Raw genomic sequence first — 18,797 nt, 5'->3', positions numbered from 1 at the left:
CACTATGGAAAACAGTATGGAGATTCCCTAAAAAAACTAAAAATACAGCTGCCATATGATTCAGCAGTCCCACTCCTGGTCAGATATCCAGAAAAGGTGAAAACTCTAATCTGAAAAGAAGTCCATCAACAGATGAATGGATAAAGAAGATGTAGTGTGTGTGTACATGTATATACACATATGTATATATACACAGTGGAATATTACTCAACCACAGAAGAGAATGAAATAATTCCATTTGCAGCGACATGGATAGGCCTAAAGGTTATCATACTAAGTGAAGTAAGTCAGAGAAAGACAAATATCATATATCACTTATATATGGATTCTAAAAAAATAATACAAATGAATTTATTTACAAAACAGAAACAGACTCACAGAAAAAAAGAACAAATTTATGGTCACCAAAGGGGAAAGTGTGGAAGGAGGGACAGATTAAGAATATTGTATTAACAGATACACACTGCTGTATAAACAGTAATACAAGGATGTACTGTATAACACAAGGAACTATATTTAATATCTCGTAATAACCTAAATGGAAAAGAATCTGTATATAAAACTGAGTCACTTTGCTATATACCTGAAACTAACACACTATTTTTTTAACTTATTTATTTTAATTGGAGGCTAATTACTTTACAGTATTGTAGTGGTTTTTGCCATATATTGACATGAATCAGCCATGGGTGTACATGTGACCCCCATCATGAGCCCCCCTCCCACCTCCCTCCCCATCCCATCCCTCTGGGTCATCCCAGTGGACCAGCCCTGAGCACCCTGTCTCATGCATCCAACCTGGACTGGCAATCTATTTCACATATGGTTATATACATGTTTCAATGCCGTTCTCTCAAATCATCCCACCCTCACCTTCTCCCACAGGGTCCAAAAGACTGTTCTATACATCTGTGTCTCTTTTGCTGTCTCTCATATAGGGTCATTGATACCATCTTTCTAAATTCCATATATATGCATTAATATACTGTATTGGTGTTATTCTTTCTGACTTACTTTACTCTGTATAATAGGCTCCAGTTTCATCCGTCTCATTAGAACTGACTCAAATGTATTCTTTTTAATGGCTGAGTAACATTCTATCCTGTATATGTACCACAGCTTTCTTATCCATTCGTCTGCCGATGGACATCTAGGTTGCTTCCATGTCCTGGCTATTATAAACAGTGCTGCGATGAACATTGGGGTACGCGTGTCTCTTTCAATTCTGGTTTCCTCGGTGTAACACAAGTATTTTAAATCTACTGTATGTCAACAAGAAAAGTGTTTTTAAAAGAAAGAATTTGATGTCTAAAATTGGGAAGAAAGTACTGCATACAAGAAGCATCAAGAAATGGGGGCAAGAAACTATCATCTCCAACAGTATCTGCTACACAGTAGGGACTCTTCTCCTAAATGTCCTTAAATTTGGGGGACAGAAGAGACCATGAGGATAATCTGCTTTTATTTTCTTGATAAGGAAACTTAGGTACAGAAAAAATGATGAGTTGTTTGCCACTGGTCATACGTAAAGTCACAGGAAAGAGGTTTTATGGAATTTTTGACTTGGCTTGAACTAAAGCATTATTTTCAATTATCAAATAAAGTTTGCAAGAGAAACCACATCTTACGGCAACACACCCAAACCCAAGGGGAAGGGTGGTGCTAAGAGCTGGGGAAAGGCTGTTCCCTGCCCCCTACCTCAAGATTCCGATTCTGTCCGTCTGGGCTGGGGCCTGGGGATGTGCCTTCTTGGTACAGGTGCTTGCTGCCGCTGCTGCTGCTAAGTCGCTTCAGTCGTGTCCGACTCTGTGCGACCCCAGGTGCTAAATCCTCACAAATACTCTATGAGCAACATACTGTTATTATCTGCATTTTACCACTGAAGCTGAGGCACAGAGAGTTTAAGTAACTGGCCCAAAGTCACACAGCTTGCAAGTGACCAAGTCAGGCTAGGAACCTAGAAAGTCTGACTCAAGAGTCCAGGTTGTTTTGTCTTTTCTTGTTTTTTTTAATTGGAGGATAATTGCTTTACAAAAGTCTAGGTTTTTTTTAATTCATTACATGCATCACAGCTTCTCGTCTAGGTGAAGAGGCGTTTGGTTGACAGGCTGGGCTCAACGGTGAGGGGACTTAATAGTTTGCACTTGGCTCAAAGGGCAGTGGGAAGCAACAGGAGGACCTAGTTTTGGGGAGTGACCAGCAGTCCTCCTTACTGAAGGTGACCGAGGCTGCCCTGAGCAGGTCTGAGCCGGCCTCTCCCTCTGAGCCGAACGTAAAGTCCCTGGACAGCTCGGACAACACCTGGCAGGTGATCTGAGGGACCCAGGCTCCCCCAAAGCCTGCCTTCTCCTGACTAGCCCAGGGCTCAGATTCTGTCCCCTTCTGTGTTCTGTTCCTGAGAAAAGCTTCTGCACCGGTTCTCAGGACAGACCTGGTGGGATGTGAAGAGCAGAAGCCGGGGCAGGAGGATACATGATGGGTTTGAAATGCCAGGAGAGGACGCTCGCAGGAGAGCAGGGCCCGGACTGGGAGAGAGAGGAACCCACCAGTCCACACTCGCCCAGGGCGGCTACATGGGCACCAGGCGCCGTGCGGGGCAGCATCCGCCCAGGAGCCACACGGATGGGGGCCCTGCGCCCTGGACTTCCAGTTAGGTTTCCATATTAGTGGGAAGGACGGATGAGAAGCAAGGATGGCCGATTCTCATTGTTCAAGATAGTTCAGCTCTGTCAAGTCTCCAGGACATGAACTAGCAAACGCCGAGCCGCTGCTCCCAGGGGAAGGAAGCCTGTGTACACGGCACATCGAGTCACAAACTTGCACGGGGCAGAATCTGAGTTGCCTGCTGCGCACGTTCCCAGCTGCTCTGCTTTCTTGATGCTGCTCTTAACACGGGAAACAGAGGATGGTACCGGGAGGGGAAAGGCAGGTGGTGCTGGGAAGTCCAGCCCTGGGGCTGGTGGGAACCAGGATGCGGTGTTTCTAGGGTGTGAGCGTATCCACGTGTCTGTGCTGCTGCGGCGCTTGCCCAGTCACGTCTGACTCTTTTACGACCTCATGAACTGTAGCCCGCGAGGCTCCTTCTGTCCGTGGGATTCTCCACGCAAGAATACTGGCGTGGGTTGCCATTTCCTCCTCCAGGGGATCTTCCCGACCCAGGGATCGAACCCGCGCCTGCTGCGTCTTCTGCATTGGCAGGCGGGTTCTTTACCACCAAGCCACCTGGGAAGCCCCCATCATGTATATACACACATCTCTTTCCCTGGGGAGCAATGGCTTACTATTTGCTAACTCCGTGTTTGAGGCAACTTTATGGAATCTAATTACAGCAAATAATGAGAATTAATATGTATCAGTAAATTATATGAAGGAACCTAACTAAGGCTGAATTGTCATACTGGGACCCAGAGGGGCTGGTCAAGAAGGGCTTCTCGGAGGAGGTGACATTTAAGCCGAGACTTAGAACCCATTGTACCACACAGGCTGGAAGGAACACTTTCTCCAGGGAGGGCCAACAGCATGGCAAAGCCTTGAGGAGGGCAAAAGCACACATGAGCCGGACTTCAGTCCTTTCAAGGAGCGACTGGGAGTGAGGGGCCAGGGGCACAGGAGGAGACCGAACTGGACAGGCCAGGGCTGAAGGGCGGCGCCCAGCCTGGGTTCCGGGGGCGGGGGAGGGCGGGCCCGCCTTGCTGGGGGAGGCCGTGCCCCCACCCGCTCCTCCCCCGGGCCCAGCGCCACGCTGCCGGATGCCTTCTTGGTCTAGGTTGAGCCTGAGCCAAAACCTGGGCTACTACTTCGCCAAAGACGAGTCCCAGAAGGCCTGGAACTGGTGGGATCTCAGCCTGCACGTGCACGCGCCCCCCGTCCAGCCCATCTCCTTGAAAATCAACCGGTACGTCGAGGTACAAATCAAGAGCCAGGACAAGATCATCTTCCACTTCACCCACCGCGAGAAGCGCGTTTGCTTAAACCTGGGCACCAAGTTCAAGGTTCGGTCCCAACTCCCCACCTCGTCTGCCAGGCGGAGAGCCGCCCGCTCCTGGGCCCCGCGGGCTGGAGGTGGTCCCCACGGGCTCCTGGGCCCCGCGGGCTGGGGGCGGTCCCCGCCCCGAAGTCCGGGCTATGTTCTGCCCCAGCCCAGCCCCTCGGGAAACGAGGCCAGCTTCACGGACAGCGTGTGACCATGTACAAAGGCAATCATTTCCTAGAGGGTTGGGAAGTTCAAGAGGGAGGGGACACTGACGGCCGATTCTCGTTGCATGGCAGAAACCAACACGACACTGTAAAGCGACTATCTTCTCATTAAAAATAAGCGTAAACAAAAGAGAGGCAATCAGCTAACATCCGAACACCCTGAGATTCAGAGCTGAGGAGACTTGACATCCTCATCCCAGGAAGACCTGGACAGGCCCCAGGGAGCCCCAGATGGAGGGGGGATCACAGGCAGACACTGGCCCCCCTGGTGGTGGCGGGGCTCAGTCTCCTGCTGTGCTAGGGAGCCCGTGGGGAGCAGCCAGACGCCCCCAGGAGGGCACAGCCTTTGGTTTGGGGTCAGGTTGGCATGTGGTCTCAGCCCAATCACCGTAGCCCGTGTGTCCGGAGGCATGGGCCAAGTGTCTCGGGGAAGCAGCAGAAAGGTCACTGGTGGCAGCACTGGGCGCTCAAGTTTGCCCTGGAGAGACTCCGTCCTGTAAGGGTCCAGGAAGACTCTGCCCACAGGGTCCCAGCCCTGCCGTGGGGGGCACGTAGTGTCCGGGCAACATTAATCCTCACCCAGCCTTCTGTGAATTCCCCCAGTACATTACCCTGGAGGTGCTGAGCAAAATGAAAAAGAAACCGATCCTGGAGATGGAAGTCAGTCCCACGGCTCGGAAGATCCATGTCCTTCTAGGGAAAATGAGCGGGATCCTGAGGCTACTGACCATCCCCGACTTGGAAAGCTTCATACGTTGCGTCAAGATCTTGCCAACAAGCCAACACCGGTCTGAGCAGGAGGTCGCCCCCACCAAGCTCAAGCCGTCACCCTCTTGTCCCAGAGGGGCTTTGGCAGGTGCTGAATGTCTGGGGGAGGTGGAGTTGTCAGAAGCCCCAAGGAAACCCCCAAGGAAACCCCCGAAGCCCTAGGCTATATCTCATGACAGCTGGTTTGTAATTTGGTACCTATCACAGCTCCTTGGTTTGGTGGGGAGAGTTCTGGGGGGTGGGGGGCAGAGACGGGGCTGACAACATCTGTGGCTGGGCACAGAAAAGACTTAAGCATGTGCCCTGAGGGTATCAGAAGCAAATTGTTTCAGAGAATACATGTCAACACCTGTCCTGCTTGCTTCTATTGGTTATTTGAATGCAGAAGTTCTTTCTAGTCCTTGGGTTGACTCAGGACACAGACTATCTCAAAGCCTAGCTCCACCCATTGTTGACTATGTGACCTTGGGCATGTAGTTTCCTGCCTCAGTTTCCTCACCTGTAAAATGGGTCTAGAAACAGTAGCCTCACAAACACCCCTCTTCCGCCCCTGCCAAGGCAGAGGGACACTCACTCAGTAAAGCAGCACCAGCCTGCAGCCAGTCCCCCAACTGGGGGCCAACCAGAAGCCCAAAAGGACCCACAATCAAAGTCCCTTCAATCTCTGGGCCCCTTTTGGTCCCCAGTAACAGTCACCAACTTGAGTAGGTAAAGCAGAATGGGAAACATGTGATCTGGGTGGAAGGTGCAGTGGGCCTCCGGTCCAGAAAGGACTGGTGTGTGGGAGGCCTCCGGAGCCAGGACTGTCACTGTCAGCTCACCGACACTCGTCTTATTCCAAAGACGCGTTTTCTAGTCATCTCAGTTCGTGTGGCTTTGTCTCCTGATCTTTCTCAGACTCCAGTGGTCTCTGATTGGCCTGGCTTGATTAGGTCACTCTTGGTTCAAGCCAGTGTGGTAGGGAGGGCGGGGTTACGTCTTGTAACCATAGCTCCTAGTTTATGGGAGCATGGGGAGGGGTAGTTCCTAGAAAAGGGGGGTTCAGGAGCTGGGTGGTCCCGGACAGCATGCCTTTTCTATGTCCCTGAGACACTGCAGACTTTCCAGAATGACCCCAACGGCAGCCTGAACCAAAAGAGGGTGGGAAACCCCTTCTTCCTGTCTCAGCCTAGCAACTAGCCAATCCCTGCTGTGAACAGACACACAAACCCTACTTTTGCAGCTGGGCTCTCCTGCCGCCAAATCCTCACCAAAGTCCCATCCTCACTCCAAACCCCGACAACCGCCTGGGGTGGGTCCAGGGTGGTCAGGCCGGTAGCAGCGGGCCCAATGCGGTCACTTCCCCTCTGACTCACACATCTTACTGGCACGTGGCATCATCAGCTAGAACTACAGTTACTTGTTGCCGGGTGGTGAGCCACGAGTGGGGCCAGTGACCGCTGTGGGGAGCGAGGCGTCACAGGCCCACCTCCACATTTAGGGAGCTTGTTGGTTTACACCTTTGCTGGGTGTGGGCAGGGGCCCCTTCTCTTACCAGGTGCTGGAGACGGAAGCTCCGGGGTCGAGTCTCAGCAGCACATAAATCCTCCAAGCCTGCCCACGTCTCAGAGCCCCGACGTTTCTCCCACACGTGCCCTGGAAGCCGACGGCCCTGGTGGGGGTCTTGGCACGGCCACATGCCAGCTGTGAGACCTCGGCTGAGGCAGGGAGCCCCCCTGGGACTCCATTCCCTCCTCCGTAACAGGAGGGCAACCACAGAACACAGCTCGCAGCTAGAGGATGAGAACAGATGGCGCTGGGGAAGTGCTCAGCGTGGGGCTTCCCAGCTGTGAGCGCTTAGGATCATCAGCCAGTGCCTCCTCCTGGTCCTGCTCCTCCCAAGAAGCCTAAAAGCGTGACTCACCCCATTAATGCAGAGATTGTCAACAGGTGGCCTCGAAGAGGCATTGGGTTTGGCAGGCTCCCTGTTTTAAAATATTCTGACTTCCCTAGTGGTCCAGTGGCTGAGACTTTGCATTCCCAATGCAGGGCACCCGGGTTCTATCTCTGGTCAGAGAACAAGATCCCACACGCTACTACTAAAGATCCCATGCACCACAACTAAGACCCAGCAGAGCCAAACAGATAAAGAAATATTTCTTCAAAATCTTCAGGGACTTCCTCGGTGGTCCAGCGGCTAGGACTCCGAGCTCCCAACTCTGGGGTTCCTGGGTTCAGTCCCTGGTCTGGGAACTGGGTCCCACATGCTGCAACTAAGACCCAGAACAGCCAAATAAATGAATAACAAATATTAAAAAAACTTTAGCCATTAAACTATCTTGTTGCCAGCACTTACATAGATGCAATATTTCACAGAGATTTTTTTGCATTTCCAACTTCTCTTGCGGCTATTGGTCTGTGTGAGTGTTATCATGGACCAGACAGAATAACCCAGCAGCCAGGGACTACTTCATAAGGAAAAGTGAGTCCCCTCACAGATGAAGGATGTAGTGAAAGCAGCCAAGTGACAGTGAACTAGAAAAACCCAGCCCCACTCTCTGTGTTAGTCTGCTAGAGCTGCTGTAACAAAGGACCACACGCTGGGTGGCTTACACAACATTTCTGGAAGTCGGAAGTCCAAGATCAAGGGTGTGGAAAGAATGTGGCCCCGGCCCAGCTCCCAGCTTCTAGGAGTTCCTTTGTCTCTGGCAGTCTTCCTACGGCATTCTCCCTGTGTGCGGGCCTCTGGATCAAATTCCCCCTTTCCAGGGACTTCCCTGGTGGTCCACAGGTTAAGAATCGGCCTTGCAACGCACAGGATGTGGATTCGACCCCTGGTCTGGGAACTAAGATCCCACATGCCAAGGAACAACTAATAAGCCTGCTAGCCACAACTGGAGGGCCCCAGTGCTGCAACAAAGAGCCAACGTGGCCAAGTAAGTGTTTGCTAAGGACCCCAGTCATACTGGATGAGGGACCCGCCTCTTTACAGTATCTTAGCCAACTACATCTGCAAGAACAAACTGGTTCACAGACGCTTGCTGCTTGGATAGCAGGAAAACTCACCAGATAGCAAGTGCCACTGACCCCCCCACCCCCGCCCCACACCACTGCCAGGGCGGTGTAGGAGGAAAGACCGACGCCAGAAACAGAGAGAGCCCCTTCCCCTGCTCCTTGCGGTACATCAGCACGCTACAGAGCCTCCCTCTGCACCTGCTGGCGGTAGACAAGCTCAGGGCCCAGCTCCAGAATCTCAAAGCAGGGCCCAAAGCGGGTGGATTTGGAGGGGAGAGGCACTCCATGGATACTGACACAGAGGATCTTCCTTCTCCCCGCTCCAGCATTAATGAAGCAGGGAGAATCACACACAGACACATACACACACAGTCAGCTTGGCCGAGATGGAAACAGCCGCAGTCACGCCAAGGCCAGGACACTGCCAAGGCAGTGGACCAACGCTTCCTGCTTTGGAAATGAAGACAAAACCTCTGCATCTGTAAAGCTTCCTCTTCCCATTCCTCTGGTCCTCCCGCTTCTGGTCTGTCCCCCACACCCCCATTTCCTTCCAGTAGAGCCCTTTCCTGCTCCAGTTAGACATGACGCCTTCTGATGCTTATACTCCAGGACGCTGATGGACACAGAGGATGAGCAGTAAGGAGATGGGGCTGTGACACATAGATGCGCAGGGGTCTGAACTGCCTGCGTGCCGTCAGGAGTTGTTCGCAAAGGGGAAGGAGAGCGTTAGTAAGCCTAGGTTCTTGGAGTAAAAATACAATATTCCCAGCAAGGAATATTGAAAATGAGGGTCTTGCCTCAGGGCAATGGCATTGTAAATAGAGGACGGGAGGAACTAGAGGAGGTGGGAAGGAGGGGCAGAGGACAGGCAGCACTTGGGAGGAACAGGACGGGGAAGGGAAGGCTGTGTGACTTGGGTCCACGGGGATTCTTTCAACCGGTCCTTACTGAGCACCTACTGCAGGTTCTGTTTCAGGCGCCGGATATGCAGCTGCCGACACGACAGAGCGGCTTACCACCTGCAGTGCAGAAGGCACAGTAGCCAAACTAGCAGAAGACACCACGTGCCGGCATGAAGACAGGTGAGGGAACAGCCAGTGCTGGAGATTGGGGGTTGCTGTGTACATCACAGGGTTCTGCAACCCCACCGCTCTCCACATTGTGAACTGGATAACTATGCGTTGCAGGAGGCTGGCCTATGCATTATAAAATATTTGGCCGTACTAGTTGCTTCTCCAGCTATTAATAGAAACCAGTAAAACCTCTACCCCTTGCACACGTACACACTAGTCATGACAACCAAAAACGTCTTTAGATGTTGCCTAATGTGTTCCTGGTGGCAGGGGCAGGGGTCATCTGATTGAGAACTACTGTTATAGATCATGTTTGGGATTTCTGTTTTGTTGTTTTATGCCCCAGCACATGTCTGTCTTGGCAAATGTCCCACATACTTGAGAATGTATTCTGCAACGGTTGGGTATTCTGAATTAAGCAATGAGGAAACGCAGACATCCTGACTCTGGTCCATTCTATAACTAACCTGGTGGTGGTTTAGTCACTAAGTCGTGTCCAACTCTTGTGATATATTTATTTTTTAAAAAAAGTCAATGCCAGTGCCATGAAAACAAGCAAACAGAAACCTTAAGAGTTTCTACATTAAAAGAGGCTAAAGAGACGTAACAACCAAGTAACGTGTAAGCATTTGGGTAAGAAAAAGCTATGAAACATTTTGGGTAACAATTGAGGAAAGTGAAATATGGACTACATAGTAGATATTACTCATTTTTTAAAGTGTGATAATGGTATTAGAGTCATGTAGGAGAATGTGCCTACTGTTTGGAGATGGATGCTTAAGTATTTAGCGGTAAAATGTCATGATACCTGCAACTTACTTTCAAATAGTTCAGCAAATGAATGTGAAAGTCGGCCACTCACGTCTGACTCTTTGCAACCTGACCTCACAGACTATACAATCCATGGGATTCTCCAGGCCAGAATACTGGAGTGGGTAGCCTTTCCCTTCTCCAGGGGATCTTCCCAACCCAGGGATCTTATCTGTAAACACTGAGATGAGACCATGCCTATCTGTGAACACTGAGGGCAAGAGGAGAAGGGGACGACAGAGGATGAGATGGTTGGATGGCATCACCGACTCAATGGATGTGAGCTTGAGCAAGCTCTGGGAGATGGTGGACAGAGAAGCCTGGCACGCTGCAGTTCCTGGGGTTGCAAAGAGTTGGACACGACTTAGTGAATGAACAATAAAGAACACCACTGATAACTGATAATTAAAACTTACCTGACTGGAATTCCCTGGTGGTTCAGCTGTTAGGCACTTTCACTGCCAGGGCCCAGGTGCAATCCTTATTCAGGGAACTAAGATTCTGCAAGCCACACAGCACAACCAAAATAAAAAAGTAAAACTCACCTGATTAAAAAAGTGTAAAAGAGCCCAATATGATATGAAAAATTATTTAGAATATACATAGAAAAAATCTGGAAGCAATATGCAAACATTTAACAGCAGTTTACCTTTCAAGTTTCATTTACGAAACTTTCACATTTTATGTTAAAGTTCAAACACTGTAGAAATGTCTGATGGTGAACATATTTTGATAACTGGGAAAAAGGTTTTTTAAAATCCCAAATATGTATTTACTGGGTGACTATGTAACAGATGCCCCTCTACCAAGTTCCCAGCAGCTGCCTCCTTCCCAAGGGGCTGAGGAGGAGCAGACAGACAAGCTGGCGGAGGAGCCACCGCCGAAGAAAAGTGCTCCTGAGAGGAAGCAGTGAAGCTCCCGTTTCCCGAGGAGCAGCCTTCCCTCCACCAGGGCCCGCAGGTTCCTTTGACAAATGGCCAGTTTTTAAAAATTAAGGCTGACTATTCTTTGCTCCTTGTTAACAGCAGAAAAGAATTTAGATACAGTGTTGTAAAAATAGAAGACTCGTTTTTATTGTGACTTTAATAATGCTAAATTTCAACACAACTATATGTGCTGATGGTACTCTGGAAATTGGCAGTTTTGCAAATGAAGAAAATTATCTTTCAACTAATGAAGCATTAAATGTTTCAAAAATGTCTTTCCACAATCATCATCTTGCCAAAAGAACCCACACAGTACAAGCAAAATGGGGGAAATGGGAGTAACACTGGTGGAGAGTACCACATCAGCACTCGGCCTGTGATGCGTGTTACCGTTCTGCAAGATGGCCCACTGGGAGAAGTCTGGTCCAGGTGCACAGGCCCGGTCTGTATGACTTCCCACAGCCGCATGTGAATCAACAGTAAAAATCTTCGTTAAAAAAAGCCTTTAAAAGGATCCACACACAGACTCATGAGGACAAAGTAGGAAGCAAAAATCTTTATTTCTGAAAAAATTCACATTTATTAAAAACAGCAATTTCTAGCCAAATAATATAAAGCATTTTAAATTAATTATTTGAAAGTATGTACACTCTTTGTATAAGTGAACACTTTAAACTGTACAGATTTAAACAAATAGTCATTTAGCAAACAGGGTGGATCACTATTACCTACTCAGTAAGGTATTTGAGTGTTTCAGAAATAAAAGCTTCAAAGCACAAGAATGAGTGCCATCAAATATTTTTATCCTTAAGAACACACTCTGCTCTGTACATCAAATGAAATCAGTCACAGTACTGTACAATAATCATGCCCTCATTTCTTTGGAAAGGCTATTTAAAAATCAAATGTACATATAATATACAAAACTGGATATTTTACAGTTTATTTCATTAAACACATATTTAAAATAGTAGAAGTGAAAAGAATCTTCCTAATTCATTCATTTCCTATCAAAGAATGAATATGGCCCCTCTTTACCTTCTACCTTCCCAAAATATACAGAGTATTAAGGTCTATCAAGCAACATCCATCACCAAGTTACACTGAGGTGAAAAGCAAGTGACCTTTTAAAATGACAGACATCAGGGTATGTAAACTATCCACACGCGGTGGGAGTCTACTTGAAGTGAATGAAAAATACTAGTCTCAAAGAATGAGGTCTGCTAGCTACATTCCAGAGCCCTTGTTAGCGTTCTATCTCTAAACTAGTGTCTGAGTAACTCAAAATTCATTGTGAACCAAAAAGCAGGTGACATTTACTGTAACATCAGAGGCAAAACCAATTCAATCAGGAAACAGGTATTTGTAGGAAAACGCAAGAGATGTGCGTAATTAATTTGATGACCCCTGATATCAGGCAGTCCGTTTCGAGGGACAGGCGGTCTTCACAGTCTGTGAGCAAACTGCATTCTGCTGTCGCAGTCGCAGGCTGCCGGCTCGCGGCACAGCCGCTGTGAATGTCCCGGACATCAAAGTGCTTGCTTTTCAAAGAACTATGGAAATGGAAGGCAATGTGCAGAAAGCTGGTAACCCTCACATCATGCATGCGACCCGCTATTCACTGGGCTTCCTGCCTCCTCAGTGTGCCAGCCTGAAGACCCCTAATTGGTACCTCCCCCTCACCAACACTGCCTACTGTACCGTGAGATTCTCATTAAAGACACGCACGCACCCACCACGAGAAGGCTGCAGCCCCCGCCTGCTTCCGAATGCTCTGTACCGAAGCCATTCACAGAGTACACACTCTGGGACCTTACATGAGGCCCTGTATCTTGAAACTACCTCACATCAAACACGCAGAATACCCTGAATGCCCAGGAAAGCAGGACGTGTTCTCAGAAGCAGCCAATCTACTCCAAACTAAACTTCAAAGTGAGAGGAGAAACATTACAAATAGAGTGTAGAAATAACATTTCTGGAAGTAAAAAAAAAATAGTCACTGTGGAATGCTCAGTGTTAAAAGGACTGAAGTGTTTCTCACTCTAACAAACCCTACTCTTAGAAGTTTCCTAATTAGCTGTATTTCCGTAAAGCTCTTTGCGGCATTTATTATAATCTATCTTCACTGCATTTTTCTTAAGAACCATTTCCCCGTGTGCCCTCCATAAGTTTTTCCTCTTAAAAACTTACACTGCTTGTGACCGTTTAAGTGAGGCAGTTATCAGCGCTCATAGACTATATCACTTATCTTTGGCATGTTGATGTTTTTAAAAGGGAAACACAAATCAGTGCACACTTTGCTTCCATTTCATTCTGTGGTCAGCCCTGAGCGGCGGCCGTGTGGTTGGGACGTCCATTGTCCAATTCCCCGGTGTCCTGCAGGCCTCCGGACCCGGCAGCCCATTCCTGCCAGCTGGCCATCTATACGCACAGCCCGACGGGCCGAGTTATTTAGAAACTGACAGTAGGAGGTTCAGCTGAAAAGCAAGGAGAAAGGCTGTGTTAGTTCCGCTGTGCAATACCGTACTCAAGAAAAGGTGTTGAGATTCTCACAACCAGAACAACAGGGCAAGTCTAAAATTTTTAAGAGACCAATAAGCTCGGCTGTAAAGTAGAACCTGGACCCGTGATGGTCTGACTCCCGGAGCAGCCCCAGGGGCACTGCGCATCGTGGGGTCCTATAAGGAGGCAATGCCGAACCTGGACCCTTAACTCATTCAGAATCTGATGAGGAAGATAGAAAATAGCTAGACACCAACACTGACAAAAAACAGAAACAGCTTTCAGAGGTCCCCAAACTTCTTGGCACCAGGGACCGATTTCATGGAAGACAATTTTTCCATGGACTGGGGATGGGGACAGTTTGGGGATGATTCGTTTGAATTATATTTATTGTGCACTTTATTTGTATTATTATTACATCACTTCCACCTCAGATCATCAGGCACTAGTTGGGAACCCCTGTAAATAACCAACTTCATCTTTCTCTACGCAGAGTGTGCTGTGCAGAGAGCTGTATGCTAGGAATTCTTTCAATGATTCTTCATTGCACAAGAACAGGCCCGGCAGATTCGGGAGCCCCCTGCCCCCTCTTTAAAGGAGGGCATGACACAGAGCCGGCCCAGGGAAACCAGAGAAGTCACCACTGTCACCAGCAGGGATGCAGCCTGAGCTCTGCCACCCTGGCCCCGGGGAGACCTGTGGCTGACTGAGCCTGGCAGTGCGTCCTTCTAAAGGCAAGGGTTTTTTGGGTTTGTTTTTGGGGTTTTTTTGCATTTTATTTACTATTAAGTATGCACATTGCAATTTATGAGATCTATTGGCAACTATAATTGTCCTTTCCTTTAAAAAAATTAATTTATTTAATTGGAGGCTAATCACAATATTGTGGTGGTTTTTGCCATTCACTGACATGAATCACCCATGGGTGCACATGTGTCTCCCCATCCTGAACCCCCCTCCCACCTCCCTCCCTACCCTATCCCTCTGGGTGGTCCCAGAGCCCCAGCTCTGAGAGTCCTGCTTCATGCATCGAACTTGCACTGGTCATCTATTTTACATATGGTAATATGTATGTTTCAATGCCATTCTCTCAAATCATCCCACCCTCTCCTTCTCCCACAGAGTCTAAAAGTCTGTTCTTTTCATCTGTGTCTCTTTTGCTGTCTTGCACACAGGGTCGTCAGCAGTCACTAATACCAGTTGTTATTATTATCTAGAAAATGTAACAGTTCTGACAGAGGATCAAGGAACAGAGAGGAGGATGGATTCTCTTAGTGTTTTTCAAACTACTGGTTGCAACCCATTGGTTCGTCGTCATGAAAACAGTTCAGTGGTTCATCAACAGAAGAGAGAAGAAAATCAAAGCAACTGAGTTGCACAGTGTGAGTGACCACGACAAAACGTGGAAGTCACAGACACACGCACACACACTAAAGCACATTCCTCACGGGCAGGAGTCAGGTGGGAACCCAGGAGCTCTCCGTGTTCTGGCCAGACCCTCCTCCCCTCACACCTTTACCCACGTTCGTGTCGCCCACCAGAGGCAGCCCAGGCCCCTGAGTCACCCCGCTGGGCTCCTCCCCACCTCACAGCCAGCCTTCTGACCGGCAGCCCGGCGCCCGCCGGCGCCAGGACACGCCTCCGCCGCCGCCTTCGCAGGTGATGGCTGTTTCTCTCCCACTTGCCCACGATCACTGGGCCTGGAGGTGGGACCAGAGTCCCCCTGCCCCCCACTGCCATTCCCGGGCCATTCTCCTTCCCTCTCCCGCCACCCTCCACAGCTCTGGTTTTCAGACCAGGCCATGCGTCACTCCTCCACCAACCACTCCTCGGCTGCAACCTGGCCATGCACTTTTTGCAGGTCTCAGAACGCTATCATTTTTTTCTAAAACTACTCCTGTGAGAATTCTTAGTGATTTCAACACCCTGACAGCTAACCTTCCAGGGTGGAGACCTCTCAGTTTCACGGCTCCTTTCCGCTAATGCCCTCTTCTTTCACCAACCTCGTCAGCTCCTCAGGCCGTGGGCACCTGCCAGCTCCGTGTTACCACTCTCTGCAGCCGCTCCACGATCCCACTGTCACAGCTCACACTGCGACCCCACAACTATCTTCCAGCTCATCTTCCCTCTCGTCCTCCCCCTCCAGTGATCCTGCCTCAACCAGGACCTATGACCCGGTTCCTCCCGCCTTCTCACTCTCTTTCCCTCAGCGCCTCCTGCTCCTCGTCTGCCGTGTTCCACAGCAACCACTACAGCCACTCCCCAATTACTTCAAATGACCTATAAAAAAGCATCCTGATTGTATGCAAGAACTACAGAGACACCTTATCTTTGAAAAATAAGAAACTCATACAGCCGTAAGAATGAAGTTCTGATGCAAGCTCCAGCATAGATGAGCCTTGAAAACATGATGCTAAGAGAAAGAAGCCAGTCTTCAAACGCCATGAAATGCATGATTGCATTTAATGCACTATCCAGACTCGGCAAATCATAGAGACAAAAGTGGATTAGAAGACGAGGGGAGAATGAAGAATCTGCTAAAGGACAGGGCTTTCTTTGGGATGGGATGAAGATGCTCTGAAATTAGACCATGGTGATGGTTCCAGGACTTAGTGGATATACCAAAAACTCTGAATTAAAAAGATGAATTTTATGGTATATGAATTATACCTCAATTTAAAAATGGCCCCACTTCTCCTCCAGTTACCACCCCATCTCTTCTCTCTCCGCACAGTAAAACTCCTCAAAGACTGACCACACTCACCGCCTCCAGTCTCCCCCTGCAGGTTCAACGCAAATCAGACGCTCACCAACCTTACTGCTCTCCTCTCTAGTCCTCACCACATACTAAACTCCTCAACGATTCTTAAAACCAGAGACAAAGCATCCTCTGTGGCGCCAGTCTACTCCTACTCAATGAAAGTTTGCTGACAGAACGGAATAAATGATGACAGTCAACACAGGCTGAGCTCTCTATTCAGTTTTTTTTAATTTAGGAAGAAGAGAAAAAGAGGATATCTTTCTAACATCTTTGAAACATGGGCCTCTTATCATACATACTGCAAACAAAACTATGCAGCAACCTAAATACCACTATTTGAGTCTTCCACAAAGAGTTTATCTTAAACATAGCAACTTTCAACTACAGAAAGCATTAAAAAGCAACTGAGGGGACTTCCCTGGCGGTCCAGGGGTTAAGACTCCATGCTTCCACACCAAGGGGCCAGGTCTGATACCTGGTGGGGGAACTAAGACCCCATGTGCCACAAAGTGTGGCCAAAAAACAAAAAAGCAGCAATTGAAAATCTGAACACCATCACCAAACGTGAGAAAGCAATTCAAGGCTTGAAATCTTGATCATCAGAATAATGTACAATTTTAAAAATTACAACAAAATATGGTAACTCAAAAGATACTATCTACTGAAGTAAAATAACTAAAAGGTTATAAAAGTAACACAGATTACCTACCTGTTCCATAGAAGGACAAGCAATGATTTGAACATCTTCAGGGCTAAACTCTTCCTTTAACAAGACGTGGAACTTCTGGAAGACTTGCTGAATATTATTCTTAGAAAGAAGAAAAGGCAATCGTATTATATAAGTCACTGAAAACAGATTCAGCCTCCTTAAACATGAAGAACCAAGGAAGTTAAATACTACTATTTGCCAAAACAAGTGGAGGAGACGTATCTTCCAGGGGATTACCAAAGACATGTAACTGGCACTTAATATTTCACATGCCAGCACAACCTGACTAGTAAGACTTATCAGATAGTATTTCCTGGAAAAAACTAAACTCTTGCCAGCCTTGTCCCCTCCAGAGAGTAAGAGTTTTCAGCACCAATTTCTTCCACAAAAGATAATGAAGTTCCCAGACACATAAATTGTACTTTAAAAACCAACCAATGCCTTGGGTAAAGATGTAAGCTCAACACAGAGCTGGAAGCAGTGAGTACTAAATCTGCTCTGGCGTTTAATCCCCTGGGGGTTGCTGCAAGCCATTTATTTCCACTACTCACCAGTGAAATGGGCACAGTTCCCGAGATGCTGTTCTCTCAAGTGTGGGGCCACATCTCACACAAAGGTCTGATTACTTATTTACTCATTTACTAATTTCTACTTTTTGGCAGAAATTACCTTTGGGCCATAGGTAACCATAAAAAATTAAGATAAAATGAGGGCTGGGTGGGGAAGGGCGGGCAGAATCAGACAGATGCAAGCTTTGTAAGTCTTTCAAACATTTACAAATATTTACAGGAAGAGGAAAATGCTAGACAAAGCAAGAACACTTGAAGAGACCAGCCAATGTTCACACAGATCATCATGAAACTTACCCTGACTGGTTTAAACAGGATGAACTCAGTGTCCTTGTTGGACAGGTACAAGGACATACTCCTCAATGTCAGGGGCAGCTTTGCTTTTATCGTCTTGTAGGCACCTGCCACAAGGTCACTGACCTTTGCTGCAAAGAAATCAGCCTCCTCAGTATCACAAGTAAAAACAGAAGTACTTCCATTTTAATTCAGAGGAGAATAAAAGGAGAGAAAAACAGCAAAAGACAACTATTTCCTCAAAGAATTTTTTTTCACTTTTGTTTATTTATCAAGTTTAATCACAAGCCAATAAACGTTCATTAAGTATTTAGATACATAAAATTCTAACCACAAAGGCTAAACAGAAAAGAATTCCCCCAGCATGGCTCAGGACATTCATAGGGACGGTAGTATGGTGCCTTTGGAATTTGGAGATAAGAGGTAAGGTAAAATTAGAAGTCATTTGTAGAGAAACAATAGAAAGAATTACTTTGTAATGAATGAACTTATTCACTGTGACTCTTACTGACTCACAGTAAGAGATGCTCTCTGTCTTATGAGATCATTCAGACAATGCCCACACATCTTTAATGGGAACTAAAAATCCATTTGTTATGTTCTTATACTATATTATCAGAAAAGGAATAGAATCCCAGAAAACTGTAACTGAAATAATCAGTAGCCCAGATATAGTGTCTCAAAAGAAGTACAAATGGAAAAGAACAGTAGCAATCTGTATAAAGTATTTAAGAGGGAAAATTACCTAGAAAGCTAGAAAGGAAAAGACTGATTAATCATTTCAAAGATGGTCAACCTCCCTCATAAGTAAGGAAATGCATATTAAAACAACTGAAATAGTTCAGACTGCTTACCATTACTAAGGTGGTGCATGTCCACATTTGCAGAGGAGTGGGGAGACAGGCCACCTCACGCACTGTTATTGTGGCCACGCCCTGAGGCACCGGCTGTGGAGACCTAACTACTGGTTGCCCGTTGTTGCTCTAGTCGCTAAGTCATGTCCAACTCTCTGCGACCCCATGGACGGCAGCCCACCAGCTGCCTCTGTCCATGGGATTCTCTAGGCAAGAACACAGGGGTGGGCTGATCTTCCCAGGATCAAACCTGTGTCTCTTGCGTTGGTAGGTGGGTTCTTTACCACTGAGCCACCTGGGAAGCCCATTTTAACTACTGGACCACCAGGGAATTCCCCTT

General features: G+C 47.7%; 3 protein-coding genes across 4 annotated transcripts in view; 1 reads left to right on the top strand and 2 right to left on the bottom strand.

Annotated features, from left to right (window-relative positions):
• Positions 1-5,194, top strand: part of ERICH6B (glutamate rich 6B) — a 50,039-nt gene extending 44,845 nt beyond the window's left edge. The window contains exons 8-9 of the mRNA XM_043892144.1: positions 3,767-3,992; positions 4,801-5,194. Of these exons, the coding sequence (XP_043748079.1) occupies positions 3,767-3,992; positions 4,801-5,127 (553 nt within the window). The 3' untranslated portion in view covers positions 5,128-5,194. The remainder of the gene's footprint in view (positions 1-3,766; positions 3,993-4,800) is intronic.
• CBY2 (chibby family member 2) overlaps positions 1-6,804 on the bottom strand; it is a 127,946-nt gene extending 121,142 nt beyond the window's left edge. The window contains exon 1 of the mRNA XM_043892098.1: positions 6,500-6,804. Coding sequence (XP_043748033.1) covers positions 6,500-6,643 — 144 coding nt within the window. The 5' untranslated portion in view covers positions 6,644-6,804. The remainder of the gene's footprint in view (positions 1-6,499) is intronic.
• Positions 6,805-11,298: 4,494 nt separating this feature from the next.
• COG3 (component of oligomeric golgi complex 3) overlaps positions 11,299-18,797 on the bottom strand; it is a 60,184-nt gene continuing 52,685 nt past the window's right edge. For both annotated transcript variants that reach the window (XM_043891711.1, XM_043891712.1), the window contains exons 21-23: positions 17,607-17,734; positions 16,741-16,839; positions 11,299-13,245 (exon numbers count right to left, since the gene is read on the bottom strand). In XM_043891711.1, the coding sequence (XP_043747646.1) occupies positions 13,216-13,245; positions 16,741-16,839; positions 17,607-17,734 (257 nt within the window). In that variant the 3' untranslated portion in view covers positions 11,299-13,215. The remainder of the gene's footprint in view (positions 13,246-16,740; positions 16,840-17,606; positions 17,735-18,797) is intronic.

Source organism: Cervus elaphus, chromosome 30 (genome assembly GCF_910594005.1).
Source record: "Cervus elaphus chromosome 30, mCerEla1.1, whole genome shotgun sequence".
Lineage (NCBI taxonomy): Eukaryota > Metazoa > Chordata > Mammalia > Artiodactyla > Cervidae > Cervus > Cervus elaphus.
Note: the sequence above shows the minus strand (reverse complement) of the source record. Positions and strands in the feature narration are given on the sequence as shown.